The 16,018-nt window shown below is 36.4% G+C and overlaps 1 protein-coding gene across 1 annotated transcript; it reads right to left on the bottom strand.

Annotated features, from left to right (window-relative positions):
• Positions 1-5,072: 5,072 nt before the first annotated feature.
• LOC131064920 (scarecrow-like protein 27) lies at positions 5,073-8,323 on the bottom strand. The gene has a single exon (XM_057999249.2). The coding sequence runs from the start codon at positions 7,896-7,898 to the stop codon at positions 5,460-5,462; it is 2,439 nt and encodes an 812-aa protein (XP_057855232.1). The 5' UTR covers positions 7,899-8,323; the 3' UTR covers positions 5,073-5,459.
• Positions 8,324-16,018: the final 7,695 nt, after the last annotated feature.

Genomic DNA, 16,018 nt, shown 5'->3' with positions numbered 1-16,018 from the left:
CTTAAAATGTTGCCTAACTAAACTGCTCCCTATTTTTAATCCTTAAAATGTTGATTCTAGAATGTTCCCTGGTTTTCTATTGCTTCTAGAACATGCTTGTTTTTTTGTTTCTTTTGGAACATGCCCTACTTTTTTGCTACTTTTGCAATGTACTGCCCTACTTTTTTGTTGCTTCAATATTGTGCCTTAATTTTCTACTGTGTCTAGAACATGGTAAACTAGAGAAGCATGTACTATTATTTCTATACTAAACATGGAGGCTCCTTGCAAGCAACAACCAAGAAACCTAAACTACCTCATGCAACAACTAGTGAACCCTAAACTCCTCCATCTAACATGGATAGGGTTTGAAGCTTTCAAAAGGCAACAAAACTTAGTCTTTTTCCCTCTTTTCTCTCTTGGCATTGAAATTGGTAAGAGTTGAATATTTAATTTTTTTCTCTTTATTTTCTAGTGTCTAGAAGACTCTCGAAAAACTTGAGCAAAAATATTTGAATTTGTAAACTTCCCAAAAAATGTCTTTAGGATTGATGCTTATGTCAAGATGATAAAAATATAAAGAGTTATACAATCAAATCCAAAAATCTACACACACATACATACATACATACAGAGTTAATCCCCACACACACACGCGCGTGTGTATGTATGTACATATGCATAATACATATACATATATACATATACATGCATACATATATCATGAAATTTGAAAAATTCATATTTGTTATTATTACCTATTTTTATTTAAAATCTTCTGCTCGTCGTATATTCTATTTATTATTACTATATACATTACTTCCCCAAAAACATACACACACGTGTGTATGTACGTACATATGCATAATACATATACATATATACATATACATGCATACATATATCATGAAATTTGAAAAATTCATATTTGTATTATTATCTATTTTTATTTAAAATCTTATACTCGTCATATATTCTATTTATTATTATTACTATATATATTACTTCCCAAAAAAAAATTAGAAATTAAAAAATTAAAAAAAAACATTTGAGTAAAACTCTAGAAGCCTAAAAGCATATTTGATATAAACATTCGAGTCTTTTCCGTTACAATATTTTATTTTACCACCTTAGTAAAGTCTCATACAAAACACAGCAAGTGTAAAAAAGGGTTATTTGGAGCTTCAATTATACGTGTGGTCAAAAGGAAGGCCGTGCAATGTTTAAAAAAAAGATAAAAATAAGCTACGATAGGTAGCAGATTTGTACTTGGAGGAGAAAAGAATTGCATGATTTTGTATTTGTTCGAGGTTTGGGACCCTTACCTTACCTTCCCTTCCCTTCCTCCACTTTTCAACTATTTCGGGGACCCTTGTTCCACTTCTTAAGTTAGACAAAGAGTACTTGGCATGAGATAAGAGTTTGATGAAGAACGTCCACAAATTCTTTAAGTGGACCCTTCCCTAGTGAAAACTATGTCTATGATATTTTTGCTTTTTCTCAACGGACTCCCTCCCTCCCTTCATTCCATAATACTTTTCCACTTTCACCTTATTAATAAAGTCTTTTCCAACGTATTTAGACTTTTGCATTGATTTCAACAACACGAGCCTTAGCCTTAGCCTAACTAAAATATTGGTATTAAATAAAGGCATGCTTAATTAATTATTATTTTAGTTTTCACGGGTCTATTTTGATCTAAAGTTTTATGTGCTTATCATCTAGTAATTGTCTCTCTCGTTTTCAAGCTTAAGCCAATGGGAATATGTAGTTAAATAAATATTTAAAATTTAAAGAAAGAGGGGGGTCAAAAGGTTGGAAGGAATTAAAAAATATTCCGGGTATATAGTGTAAGGTGTATTTAATATTTTACCAGAGAATCAAAATTACAGTGTGGGTATATATTGAAAGGGATGAGTCTTTCGTTTTTCCTTTGGGAAATCAGTCTTTTGTAGTCATTTAATATTTTTAATTTTTTTTAGGTTTACTGTACCGTAACATTTTTCTCCCCGCTGAATTTAATATGATATCTGTAAAATATTTGGAAAAGCACGCAACATTCGATAATTGGAGAAACACCTTTATAAGTCAGATGCTCTAGTAAATTTATGGAGGGGCATATTTTTAATTTAATAGTGATTGGTTTATAGTTAGTTAGTGATGATGGTAAAATTAATGATATCAGATTTCTACAATTCATAATTTTTAAAATGTTCTTTTTGGATTAGATTCTGCGAGAACTTTTGTATTCGAAATATTGATAAAAGAATTCTCAGAGTATAATTCAGGACAGCATTTTGATGATAAAATTTCTATTGTTGAATGTTGAGGCTGAGAATGAGATCTTTTATATGTGATCTGAACAATTAAAAAAAAATAGCTATAAGTTTGTAAAGGAAGGGTATAGATAAGTTTGTAAAGGTGGGTATAGCTAATTTTGGGTATAGATAAGTTTGGATCAATTTTTGTTTGTTGTTTTCATGTAACTTTACTACTTATAGTTAATGTTTTGGCTTCTAACTCTGGTTATAGATAAGTTTGGATCAATTTTTGTTTGTTGTTTTCATGTGACTTTACTACTTATAGCTAATGTTTTGGCTTCTAGGTAGTAAAGACCAATGTGAGATTCTTTATGCAAAAAAGGTCAAAAAATGATCATTTCAAAGTGTTGTGCCTTATATAATCACTATTAACCAATTAAGGGTCAAAAAATAATCATTTCTTAGTGTCGTCTCATATATATTCATTATTACAATTGATCCAACAAAGGTTTGCACAATTGATCTAATTACTAAATGTGGCTATTGACCTACAATTGATCTAATTACTAACTGTGGCTATTGACCTACTCAATGATTTTTTAGTGGGCTTTAAACTAGCCAAATCTGGCCCCTTCCCCTTTAATTAGCCAAATCTAATGAACCCTAATTGAAATATGGGCCCGTCCCTTTGCCGACCCCTAAGTATAATAACTGTATAACCATATGTGATCTGACAATTTCTCAAATCCAAAACCTATAAAAAAAAATAGTGATAAGTAAGTAGATATAATAACTGTGACTAAATGTGACCTCATCAATTCATATCTTTAATAAATAATATTTATAAAAAATAGTGACATTTGTAGGTATAATAACTGTAGCCAATATTTAACTAGTGTTCATTCCCCAAGGGCTTTCATGTTTACGTAGTCTACGGAGACCTATCGGGACTATAAGCCTAGGGGAATTATGGATAAGTCTTTTTTTACTACCATAGAAAATTCTCACGTAGATAAAAAAAATTAGTTACAAAGAAAACAAACTATAGGCTTGCCGTGCAATGTTCAGCTTCTGACAGTTACAGAACTGCGGAGGGCATGACCCATTAAATACTGTGGAGATCAAAAGAAGAAACAAACAAAAAAATTGAATTCTTGTTCTTGCTCTGAGTTCCTCCATTGAATTGATTTTGCATGTATCAAATCATCGAAATATTGCATGAAAAATCCAGATTTATGTAGTACGTACAAGTTTTGCCAACTCGACTTATCAATTAATGAGCCCAGTTGTCTCAGAAGCTTTCATAGTGCCTAAGCTCAAAAAATCGTCCAATCACTCTAATAATTGTAATTAACTATAATTAGGTACAGAAATTTTGCACCTATTGTTTGCAGGCTTATTCTGAAACAGTTAGGATACGAATGAGCTGAAATTTATATAATGATTTGCATATTTGAGGGGATAAGTTTTGTTGGTTTTGATAAATATGATTAGCAGTGCAGCCATTAATGCCGCTGTCTGTGTATAAACTCTGTATCCAACATTATTCCCCGTGGAGATCAAGATTTTCAACACTGGACTTTTCCGTGACTATGAAGCTGAGGGGGACACAATGCTGAAATTATTACGTAGATCTATGATCTATAAATGCACCTGTGTGACAGATGTTCAATGCTCCTCTTAATGAAATTTGTATATTTATGCACCATACCAAACATTTTTCCACATAAGGAAATCGCAGTACATTATTGTTGCAGGCTTGCTCAATCATATGAATCAATAATGTGCAATTTTTAGTCTCAATAATAACTAGTACAGATACGGTAGGGAATAAGCCTAAAACGACTGGTATAAGTATTCCCTGGAGGGAGATATTATCTAGAATCTATCACGATAAGTCTCTTTCATCTGGGAAGTTTTTGGTTCAATTTTGATTTATTTCAATTCCCAGACTTATATCAAATTGGGTACTTGTTACAAAACTCAAACCTACAAAAATTTGCATGAAAATATAACTTTATCAGCATTGAGAAACACACAGTTCACTGATTATACGGTAAAGAAAATATGCCAGAAGAAGCAGATATTATAAATGCAAGGGAAGAACACATTAGGATGCTCTATGTAAGATATTTTCTTCATCAATTTTTCTCATCATGTTCTATGATCCATCCATCACAGGATGAAATAATTTGAGAGGAGAAATGATGGTTCATGGAGCATGATCTGATTCACTGAGTCAGGTGAACAAAAAAAAGGTTACATAATCAAATCCAGAAATATTGCCAACAGCAAAAATTTTAATTAGGATACCAGAGAAACTTTGCACTACATTATTGTTGCAACAACGATTAGCAACTGTTAGCTTGACCATGTATATATTTGACCATGTATATATAAGGGCCTGAAGAAATTTTTAGTCTAAATCTAGCAAGCAATACATGGAAGATGATAAGTTTCTTCTGTAAAAATTTAATTCATTTCAAAACCAGAATTTGCATTGCAAGCCAGATCAAACTTGGCACTTTGCATAAACATCCAAATCATTCCCCTCCCCCAGTGGATACTCAAGTTTATGATTTCCCCCCAAAAAATTCAAATTCATCCTTATCCACGCTTGACATTCACCAATTTATGAGGGCTACTGGCAATTCGAGATACATTATTCTGAAGTTATATGTTAACACAAATAACAAATGCTGCCTGAAGAATCAGATATCATAGAGAAATGCAGAGATGAAAATTTCAAATGTTTTCCTTTCTTTCTTCTTGTTCCCAATTGAATTAAACAAAAACAGGCGCCATGAAATACCCAAAGAATTATTTACACTCTTTTTACACCAAGAAAAACAATATAGTTTACCCCATTTGGATCGGATTTTACAACCACCGAAGCAACAGGTGCTTCACAGCATCACAATAGTAGCAACAAATAGTTTTTTGATTTTTGATACCACAAAATATAACAGAAGAAAAAGATCTGAACTTACATCATCTCTTTCTCAGAAGCAGAAGAAGAAGAAGAAGATGTCTCTGTTAGTAAACTGCGTGTAAAAAGCAAGTAAAATAAGGAAAAACACAGCCACAATTCCAGTTGCCAATTATTTTCTAGTAGTAAGCCTGCGTGTGGCCATGGCTGGCTAAGACGACACCTATCTAGCTAAGCTAATGACCGACTCCTTAATTAGCTTAATAAGTGATAAATTAGCAGATGAACGATCAGCACCTCCAGAGGGAGGCGGAAACCAGGGTCCGGCCTTGCCATGCGAGCCGCAGCGTCAACTGGTCTTTGATAACGTCGAAGCCACGGCCAGGAAGGCGCCGAATCAGATACTCCGCCTGCGTCTCTGTGAAATTGCTGAAGGCCACGGGCGCCAGCCCCCCCGCCATGAAAACACTCCGCCAAGGTGGAACCTGAACCGCTGCTTTGGCGGGAGTCGAACCCGAGACCACCAGGTTCTCAATCTTGGGCGCCAGAAGAAACTTCTCAATCTTGTGGACGGCCTCCATGTTCATGTTGTTGACAGCGTCCAGGGAATCGAAGAGAAATGAGTAGAACTGAAGCGCTTCCACAAACTGCTGCACGAATGAGGATGAAGAGGGGCACATTTCGCCGTCAAGAACAACCACAGCCTTGGGGGAAATCTCTTTCAGTAATGCAGCGAACGAACCCTGGGAAGGAAATGAGGAGAAGAGACGGTGCATGCCTACCGACATGTTTATGGCCACGGCCTCTCCTTCTCTGAGGCGCAGCATCGGGATGGTCAGGTTTTCGAATCCCTCCAACTCCAGGACATTGAATTCAAAGCTTATGTTGAGCTCCTTGGCGAAATGCGCGAGATTTTCTCTGGCCAGGTGCATTTCGACGGAGTCCCGAGCGCCCAGGGCCGTGAGGCGGAGCGACGGGGAGCCGCCCATTTTGAGAGCAAGCTCCTGCAGAAACGACGCCCACTGCCCGCCCAGCCCGATTTCGAAGTCTATGATGTGAATTGCGTCTGCCCCCTCCAGTGCTTCCAGCAGGGCCTGATTGGCAGTGAAATTTGCAAACTGTGCCAGCGGAGAAACTTCTGAGAAGCTCTTGTAAGCGCTGATTTTGTGAACGATTTCCACCGGAGAGGGCGGCAGTGGAGCAAAACCAGTGTTGCTGCCGTTGGTTTGGTTAAGGATGCGGGAAGCTAGGGCCTCCTTGAAATAGTATGCTGCCCGGTGAAGGGGTTTACCGTAAGGGGAGAGGTGCTGATTGAGCCGCGCCAATATCGCCTGGGCGTGAGTAAAGGTGCCTTGTTCCACTGCCTCCGCTGCCTTGAGCAGCTGTCCCACCATTGTCTGCTGCGCCTCCTCTGAACCCAAGCTGATGGATTTCATGAAGGGCCCAGGTGGGGGACCGCCCTTCTGGCGCTGGAATTGGGGCGGCAGAAGCTGCTGCTGCTGCTGTTGCTGCTGGTGGCGCCGCTGGAGGGACTGCAGTAGATCAACCTGGTGTTGCTGGTGCTGGTGCTGGGGTTTGAACATGAATTCCTGCTTCACAGAAACCGGAACCTGGTGCTGGTCCTGCTGCTGCTGGTGCCAGAGCGGCGGAGGCCTTAAAGGCAATGGCATCTGCTCCACCGGAAGCCCGCCATGGAGCCGCTTAGAGACAGGCATCTCATAGGAGACGGGGAAAAAGACATTGTTGGGATTCATAGAAGGGTCTTTGGCAAACGCATTGGAAGAAAAAAGCAGTGAATTGGGGTTATTAAAACCTGCTGGCAGTAACGGTGGCGGTGGCTCGGGGAGCTGAGGCTGAAAGGCCGAGAACGACATGGGCGGGGGAGAAATAGTTGCAGGGTTGTCGCTAAATTGATGGCGGGGGACTGCCGTAGGCAATGCAGAATAGGACGGGGAATGGAAAGTACTTGTCAATGGCGCCATGGATTCAACTCCACTGGTAGAAAACGCAAAGCTGCCAGGGTCAGGAAAGCTCGACTCCATGCTATTAATTTGCGGCAGCGGCGATGAGGCGGGGATATCCTTGGGATCGTCGCTCTCCCCAAGCAGCCAACGCATTAAGGACTGATCCGGCGCAGGCGCCGCTGCGGATTCCAGCAACATGATGCTTTCCAAATCCTCCATACCCGCTGTAGCAGCGTTTGTGCCGCCAGGCACCCATTCCTCCACCCTCCTCTCCCTCTCTCTCTCCCTCTCCTCCTCCTCCTCTCCACCACCGTTGCTCAGCCTCCACCCTGAACTCTCCCCACTCCACTTACTGCTCACATTACCACCATTATTACCCTTGCTGCCATACCACCCCTGTCCCCCACTGCTAAACGCCCCTGCTGGTGGAGGCGGCGGTGGTGGTGGAGGAGGTGGTGGTGGTGGCGGCGCGTTGGAGCCATCGGAGACGGCTTCACAAAAGAGGCCGGACACAGCAGCCACTGCCCCACTCTCACTCGACCCCCCCACCGAAGAAGACAGCGTTGAGCTCGGACTCGGACTCCGAATATCAAGCACAGAAGTAGGCTCCCCTGAAAAATACTGATCCACACCAACCCTCCCGTTCGATCTCGACTTACAGTGCCTCTTCGCCGCCTGCACAGGCGCCTGCGCTCTCGACTTCACTACCTCAATACTCAAAAGGGGTGCCGAATTCCCCGAACCTCTACTTAGCATCCCGTTCATTGACGGGAAAAACCAAATCCAAAATCCACAAAAACCCCCAAAATTACTCCTCAAAACACACAACTCAAAGCACTCAGAACCAGAGACACTCCTAAACCTTCAGCTACTCTGCAACTAAGCTCAAGCTCACCCGGGACTCGAACTCTGCACTTCCATACTCATACACCACCTCTTCTCTTCTCTTCTCTTGCCTTTGCAGGAAATGGTCCAAGGGGTAACTGAAAATGAGAGACGTTCTGGTTTGTGTAGTGTACTCCCCTGCTTCCCTCGAATAAGATGCAGAAAAACCACCGGAGGAAGCAAAGTGCACGTACGCAACTTCTCCCTTTTTAATACCAAGTTAGCTTGAATTAGCAGCAGGTTTTTTCGTGACTGCTTTGCTTTGTGCAAGTGTATTGAGAAGAGGCTGCGACCCGACCCGAAGAGGGGGCCACTGTGCCATCATTTTCTTTTCTTTTCCCACCCCATCATTCATACATACCACCATATCATACCAAATGCCATCTCCACATCATTCCAATTAATTAATTTAATAAATTATTATTATTATTATTAGTATTTCCCCCATCATAGTCGGTGCCGCCAAAACCCCCTCCAAAGTAAGCAGCCTCCGCTAGAGGGCCAGCCAGAGCCAACCGGCTTAATTCAAAAGTAAAGGCCGGCACGATTATTCCGGTCGCCCATGTGACCGCCCCCAACTTCAAAACCACAAAAGAGCAGAGCATATTAAAAATGGAGTTTCTGCCAACGAAGCAGCAGCCAGGCCTGCCAGCTGCACCAACTCACAAGCAACCCTGTCTAATAAATCAAAAGAAAGAAAGGGGAAAAAATATATAATTTGTCTCCTAACTTTTATTAAATAATAAATAAAAATTGTCACTGGCCCCGACGCCCAAACAAATTGCTGCGCAGCCACAATCTCCGTCAGGATTTTCATTGTCTGCATGAAACGAAGTAAAACCCTCTTTTTTATGCAATCTTGGATTACAATATTCATGACGCCATTTATTGTATCGTTTACCTTAATGTCACTGCAAATTTCAATTACGAGGAGGACGACGACATGCCAAAATTCAAGTTGTAATCGAAAACAGAACGAATGAATGATTTCTGTTATATTAATTTGCGTAAAGACGAATGAATACCAATGCCCTCCCTTTGCCCTCCTCCTAGGACTTGGTTATTTGATTAATAATAATAATAATGTTCATAAATTTCAATAATGCCATTTAATTTGAGTTATTCTTCTCTATCACCACCATTTATACAAATCATTCAACGCCCACTTGTTCTTTGCAGCTGGTTTGAGGAAATAATTCTTTTTTTTTTTTAATGTTTTGAAGGATTTTTCATTCTTTATAGTGTTGGAGTCTTGCATAGAGCCAAACTTGATTTCTGGTGGACTTTTTAAGAACCATTCAATTTCACGAGTAGACTAAAAGACCATTGATTTTATAGTACATTCTAATAGACAGATTAAGGGTCCATTGATTTTATAGTTCATTTTAGTGAACTTTTCGTTGGTTGTAAGTCTTGTTTCAATCTTGATAAGGGTTAACCAACATCCACTTGTTCTTTGCAAGTTGTTTGACGGAAATAATTTTTAGATTTTGTAGTTCATTCTAGTGGACTTTTCGTTGGTTGTAATTTTTGTTTCGGTCTTGCTAAGGGTTAACCAACACCCACTTATTCTTTGCAAGTGGTTTAAAGGAAACTAGCTCTTAGATTTTATAGTTGATTTCAATAGGATTTTGATTGATTGTGAGTCTCGTTTCAATCTTGATAAGGACTAATTGTTTGGGGGCATTTTACTTTGGTAGTCTTCAATATTGTACTTATTGGTTTTATTGGCAATCTATTGAGTATATTATTTTATTTGCATTGTTTTATACCAAAAAAACCCTTAGAACATCATATACTCAATGAGACCTCTTTCTTTCTTTTTTTAAGACTAAAACACAACTTTTGAAATGAGTTTCACACTAAATTTTTCATAAAAATATATGTGTAAATGTATTATTTTGGTTCTATCATTTTTTAATTTAAAATGTCAACATCTATCCATATATCTTCTTTTAAAAGTAGACATAGCGTGATAGATTTATACTCTTACCTTTTCACTCAAATATGTATTCATATCCCATTTTCACTCTCAAATGTGATTCAAGTCTCAATGTTAAATAAAAGTTTTTCTTCTTAAACAAGAAAAGGATTGCTATAAAATAATCTTTTAGAAATTTGAAATTGATCCTTGATTTTAGCTTATATCTTAAAAATGCCTTCTTTCCAAATTTTTAACCCATTCTTGTTCTAATAGAAAAGAAAAAACAAACCTCGATTATGCATTTTAGTTCTACACATTTGCCAAGCAAATATGGTCACCCATTTTCTCAATTATTCCAATCTCCATTAGCCACAAGTTGTATTAGAAATCTTCTCTTTGTTGATTTTCATTTTTTATAAATATTGTGTCTGATATAAATTGACTAACAATTGAAGATCGGGATGTTTAACTATTATTTCAAATTGGAATATGTTGATTCACTCAACATTTTTATAACAAAACCTTGAGATTGAGGATCCTACACCTAAGGTTGAACATAAGATTTAGCATGGACCTCATTAGAAGTTTATTCACAAAGTGAGTTTGACCAATTTAAAGGAAGAGGACATTTGTGAGGTCCACTTATTAAAGAATACAACCTAGTAGGTATAGCCACATGATTTTCAAATGCATTGTTGTTTCTCTTCGTCTTCTAATGTTGATGGTTCTATGACTATGAAGGGATTAATTCATATGGCAATTTTGAGAAGTGCATGGCAAGTTTAATGGATAAGGGATAATTCTTAAGTTGAGTAAATGATTTTAGTGACATCTTCTTTACTATTCTTTATTATTGTGAAGATTACATCTTTCAAAAATTTTATTTTATATTGTCGTGTTTAACATTAACGTTGGTTGATTAAATTTGAGGATACCTCCTTTATATGAGGATTCTAAGCAGGAGATTTACATCAATCCTGAAATTTGATGGTCTAAATGATCATTTTTCCAATTTTAGACTATATATTACAACCTTAAAATTTACTAGACCATATAAACTAACATGCTATATTTTTATAGAACCATATGAACATTTTAAACTAAATCTTCACATTCTAGTACCTATAGAAGCTAAACCATTAGGAATTTAAAGATGATGTGAACTAGTGATTTGTGAGATTTTGTCTATAGATTCTAAATGTAGTTTTAAACAAATTGGAAGTAAATTGTTAATTTTTTATATGACTTTTAATAGGGGAAAATTTTTGGGTTTGTATAGGGGTTTGCCTCGGTCAAACCCCCTATTTTGGTGTTTCCACCTCCATGTATAGCTAGATAGATAGAATGGATAAAATGTTAAAATAGATAGCATAATAGAAACAAAATTTACTTAATTGATGAAAACCCCTATTACAAAAGATACAATGATAGATAAATTAAATGCAACTAGATAATAGATGCACTTAGAGATTTGATAAAATAAGATAGTATTGCAATGCAATAGATGCAAGAGATAAGAGAGAAGAGTGTTACATGACTGATATCCCTCTCTTGAGATAACAACATGATTGTTCTTTGAGAGAAGACTAATTTGTTGCAAGATTGTGTGTGTATTTCAATTGAGCTTCGTGATAGATGTAAGAGCAAGAGAGCCCACAGTGAGTGTTCTTATAAAATTGAGGGAGAAAGAAGAGTTTTGTTGCTTAGAATGAGCAAGAGTGAGTGTTTAAAATGTGCCCAAAAAAAAGGGACACACATCGATGTGGAATATGCTTGTTTTAATATGAGAAATTCTTGAGACGTTTGTGCATTGCACAGATGTCCACATTTGGTGTTCCTATCTAATCCATTTTATCCCAAATCTGAATCAGGGGAGGCTAGCACTACTTCATATTTAAGATTCATGATGTTAGAGTGATAAAATCTTGATCCTGAATTTTGTCTTCAATGTGCCAAGCTCAATACAAAAGTGTCAAGAATGCATTGGGTGCAATTTGAGACACTACAATCTACAAATGTTGGAGATGACTTGGAGAAGTCTGTGAGCATAGAGAAGTTCAATGGTGCAATATGTGTATGGAGATTGAGCCTTTGATTTGATGATAACATTTTTATAATATAAATATTTTGAGGAGGATATATATATGAGACAAGCAAAGCACTTCTTGTTGTAGTGAGAGAAAAACATAGTTTACATAATTTCTATTTATGGTAAGAATGTCACCCTTTAATCAAAATTTTGATTCATATATTATTGGAATTGGCCTTTACTACATCTATTTTAGATTATTGTGTTTATTTTAAACATGTTGATGATAATTTATTATCATTTCACTTTATTATTTTTAGTAACATTAAAGGTATGATTAGGAATCTTAAATGTTAGTTTTATATATAACATGAAGAACCTGGGATTTATAATTTATCTTATATAGGAATATCAAGAGGGGTAAAGTGAACATAAAATGCTATATTATCGAAAGGAACTATCTTAGATTCATGTTGTAATGGTTTGGTTGTAACATCTTAAATCAATGTCTATTTTCATTCCTATGGAAACAAATATTTAGAAAATCAAAGTCCATTAACACTATATAAGATAGAGGACATGCACATGCCCCCCATAGAAGTGCAATTGGTAGTCTTACATGGGCTATATGATTTGCACCAAACTAGAAACTACCCAAACAATGTGATTCCTAAGCAAGTATATTTATAATGCAAGAAAAGAGCATAGGACTATAGTGTTGGTGTTGGAAATAAGCCACACCTGAATCGACAATGGACTGGTCCAAGAGGGGCCAGTAGCTCAGTGGTAGAGCACTCCAACAGCGATAGAAGGTCCTAGGTTCGAGTCCTAGTTGGTCCATGTCTCAACATGGTATTAGAGCCAGGTCCAGGCTAGGAGCCCCAAGCACACAGGAGGTGTGGCTTAAGGGGGGTGTTGGTGTTGGAAATAAGCCACACCCGGACCGATGATGGACTGGTCCAAGAGGGGCTAGTAGTTGGTCCATGTCTCAACATATAGTGATAAGAGTCTTTAGGTATATTGCAGACAAGCCAAAATATTTAATTTACTACTAGTAAGAATTGGCTTTTAAGAATGAAATTTGATATACAAGGATTTATGGATATTGATTGGACAAGATATGTTGATTGTAAGAGATCTAAAAAAGAGTGTAGCATTTACCTTGTTTGACCTGGTATGATTAGGATGAGAAAATTTGATAAGTTGTGGTTTATCTTTCAACTACAAAGGTAGAGTATAACAACTACTCATATATGTAAGGAGGTAATCTAGCTTTATAGATTATGTATAAAAATCAAATTGAAGAAAGATATAATGGTCATCCAATGTGATAGCCAAAGTTTCATCAACTTTACAAGGAACTATACCTTTCATTTATAGACAAAGACACATTCATGTGTAATATCATTTTGTTATGGCATAGTGGAGGACATATCATGGTTGAGAAAGGGGTTGAGCTTAATTGGTTCAAGAGTTGAGTTCTCAGTATAGAGACACATCCATACATATTTAAATCCCTAATGGCACTTTTAATTAGGAATTCTAAAGTGCGACTCTTGGTCTTCTATTATTGGCTTCTAATATAGATGCAATATCTAAAGGTGGAATTCTAAGTTGTGATTCTTGGTCAAGATTCCATTATATGCTTCTAATGTGTATCTTGAAATGGAGGTTATATTGGTCTCATGTTGTTGGTAAAAAATATCTTGTAATGGTCTCATGTTGTTACTTGTATGACTAGGCATATTTGTAAAAAATCGCAATTAAAAATGGTTATAGTTGAAAAGCTAGATATGTACCTAAAAATACTATAGATGATTTAAAGAAGCCTATGTGCATAGATAATTTCAATGGTGCCAGATGCATATGGAGACTGATCCTTATCATTTAGTTAATTATAATGAGCACCCCTTATGACTATTGTAATAATATATAATAAGTGGGAGGTTGTTAGGATCAAGGAAGTAGTTGAATTGTACATCTTCTATGTAGAACAGTTAATTAGTACTCATGATATTTTAAATATCACATTCACATGAAAAAGGACATTCCACTTGGATAGAATCTTGATATTTTATAGATGAAACTCTCTATCATGTGTTAATGATCTTGTTATGTTTATAATAAATTGTTGAGTTAGGGGGTTACTTAGTGGAATATGACTAGCATCTTTAAGGAATTGATTGAGACTTACGTTTTAAATTTGTAGAGATACACTGAGAGGTGGACTACATGGGTTGAATGTGGACCACTTTAATTAATCTTTAGATTATGGATTCAAAAACTTATTCCTAGTTTCTTGGTTCTCCTTGGCCTATACAAAGGTCTTGGGATGAATATTTTGTCTCTGAGTTTTATGTAATGTTATGCTACTTGAATTTAATTTAAATTAAGACTATCGATCTCTTATAAAGCTCAAAACTTATAATTGTATTATTTAACATGTAGTTTTGATAATACATGAATGAGTGAAGTAATTTGGGTTCACTTTTGGCCAAAAAGTGGAAGTATTTTTCCTAAAACATAAAGTTTGTCATAATTAGAGTAAACTTACTCATAGAATATTATTATGGTGTAAATATATGAAATGCAAATATATAATTTATTCTAATATGCAAATGATAGAAATTTGATTCTTCATATGATGTGCAAAAGTGGCTTTTTTAGAATTATAGTTTTTGCACCAAAACATACATGTATATAGCCAACATAATTAAACCTAAATGAAAATATTATTCTATTTATTTTTGTGGGAGGATGTTTATGATGGTGAAATTTGGTGATGATATTTTATAAGTTTTTTATAAGTAATTTTTTATGAGCCTTAATTTGTGTTTTTAGAATCCTCATGTATGGCCAACATAATTTGAACTAAACTAATCATAAAAAGATTTTTTATCCTGTAGAAATGATGTCTAAATTAGTTATTTTTCAAAAAAATTAAAAAATCAAAGTTATTAGAAAAAAAGTAATATATGTCATTTCAAGTTTATAAGTCCCTTTGTTTCAAACTTAACTAATAAAATATCTTATGTATGTGTACGTGTACATGTATGTGTATGTGTATGTGTATGTGTATGTGTATGTGTATGTGTATGTGTATGTGTATGTGTATGTGTATGTGTATGTGTATGTGTATGTGTATGTGTATATATATGTTAGAAGGCTCTAATACCAATTGTTAGAATGTTTTGATATCGGAGGAAAACTGAGAAGTGGGGGGGGGGGGGGGCGCGGGGTGAATCAGTTTTCCACAAGTTTAACAGTTAAAGAAAATTATAAACCTTTTACCAGAGCAAGATAAGAACAACATAGTGAAAGATAAAACATGAAAGCACAGTACACACAACACCAATATTTTTGATGTGGAATACCCGGTAAAGGGAAAAACCATGGTGGGAAACCCTACCCATAGTCAAATAATACTTATGCAATAGTATGTGAAATAATTACAATGGGGATTGCACTTGCAATCAGGCCAACCGCCTAAAGCTCACTTCTCATCACAAAAGGAATTGTCACTGACTTACAAAAACATCAGACTACAATTCGAAGAAGATGAACTGTGAAGATAGCATCTCCTAATGCTTGATATAGTTTCGGTTAAGCACAGATGTCTACCCTACAATACCAAATCCTTCACAACCTTCGTTAAATGATCTAGCCTTGTTCACACATAAAGCTTTCTCTGATAATGCAGACATAACCAAACCATACCAAATTACATGAATAAGTCACCTATAAATGCAGATCATCAACCTTGATAACAAGGTCGGATAAACCCTAAACCAATAAACCTATAATTACAAAAATTACATGACACAATACCACTAGAACAATATTATGATTTACATTACATAGCATGGACCTAATTCAAATTCCCAAATAATTATATCCATCGAAAATCACATTAAGACCAATCTCCAACACATTTCACCAATCGGTAGAAACCCTCAGTGAAATAACACAAAATAATCGATCGGATCCAAATAGGACCACCAAATCATCATTTCAGCCAATGCGAAACCACCAAACAATTAAGACATG

Source organism: Cryptomeria japonica, chromosome 3, assembly GCF_030272615.1.
Source record: "Cryptomeria japonica chromosome 3, Sugi_1.0, whole genome shotgun sequence".
In the NCBI taxonomy this organism is placed as follows: domain Eukaryota; kingdom Viridiplantae; phylum Streptophyta; class Pinopsida; order Cupressales; family Cupressaceae; genus Cryptomeria; species Cryptomeria japonica.
Note: the sequence above shows the minus strand (reverse complement) of the source record. Positions and strands in the feature narration are given on the sequence as shown.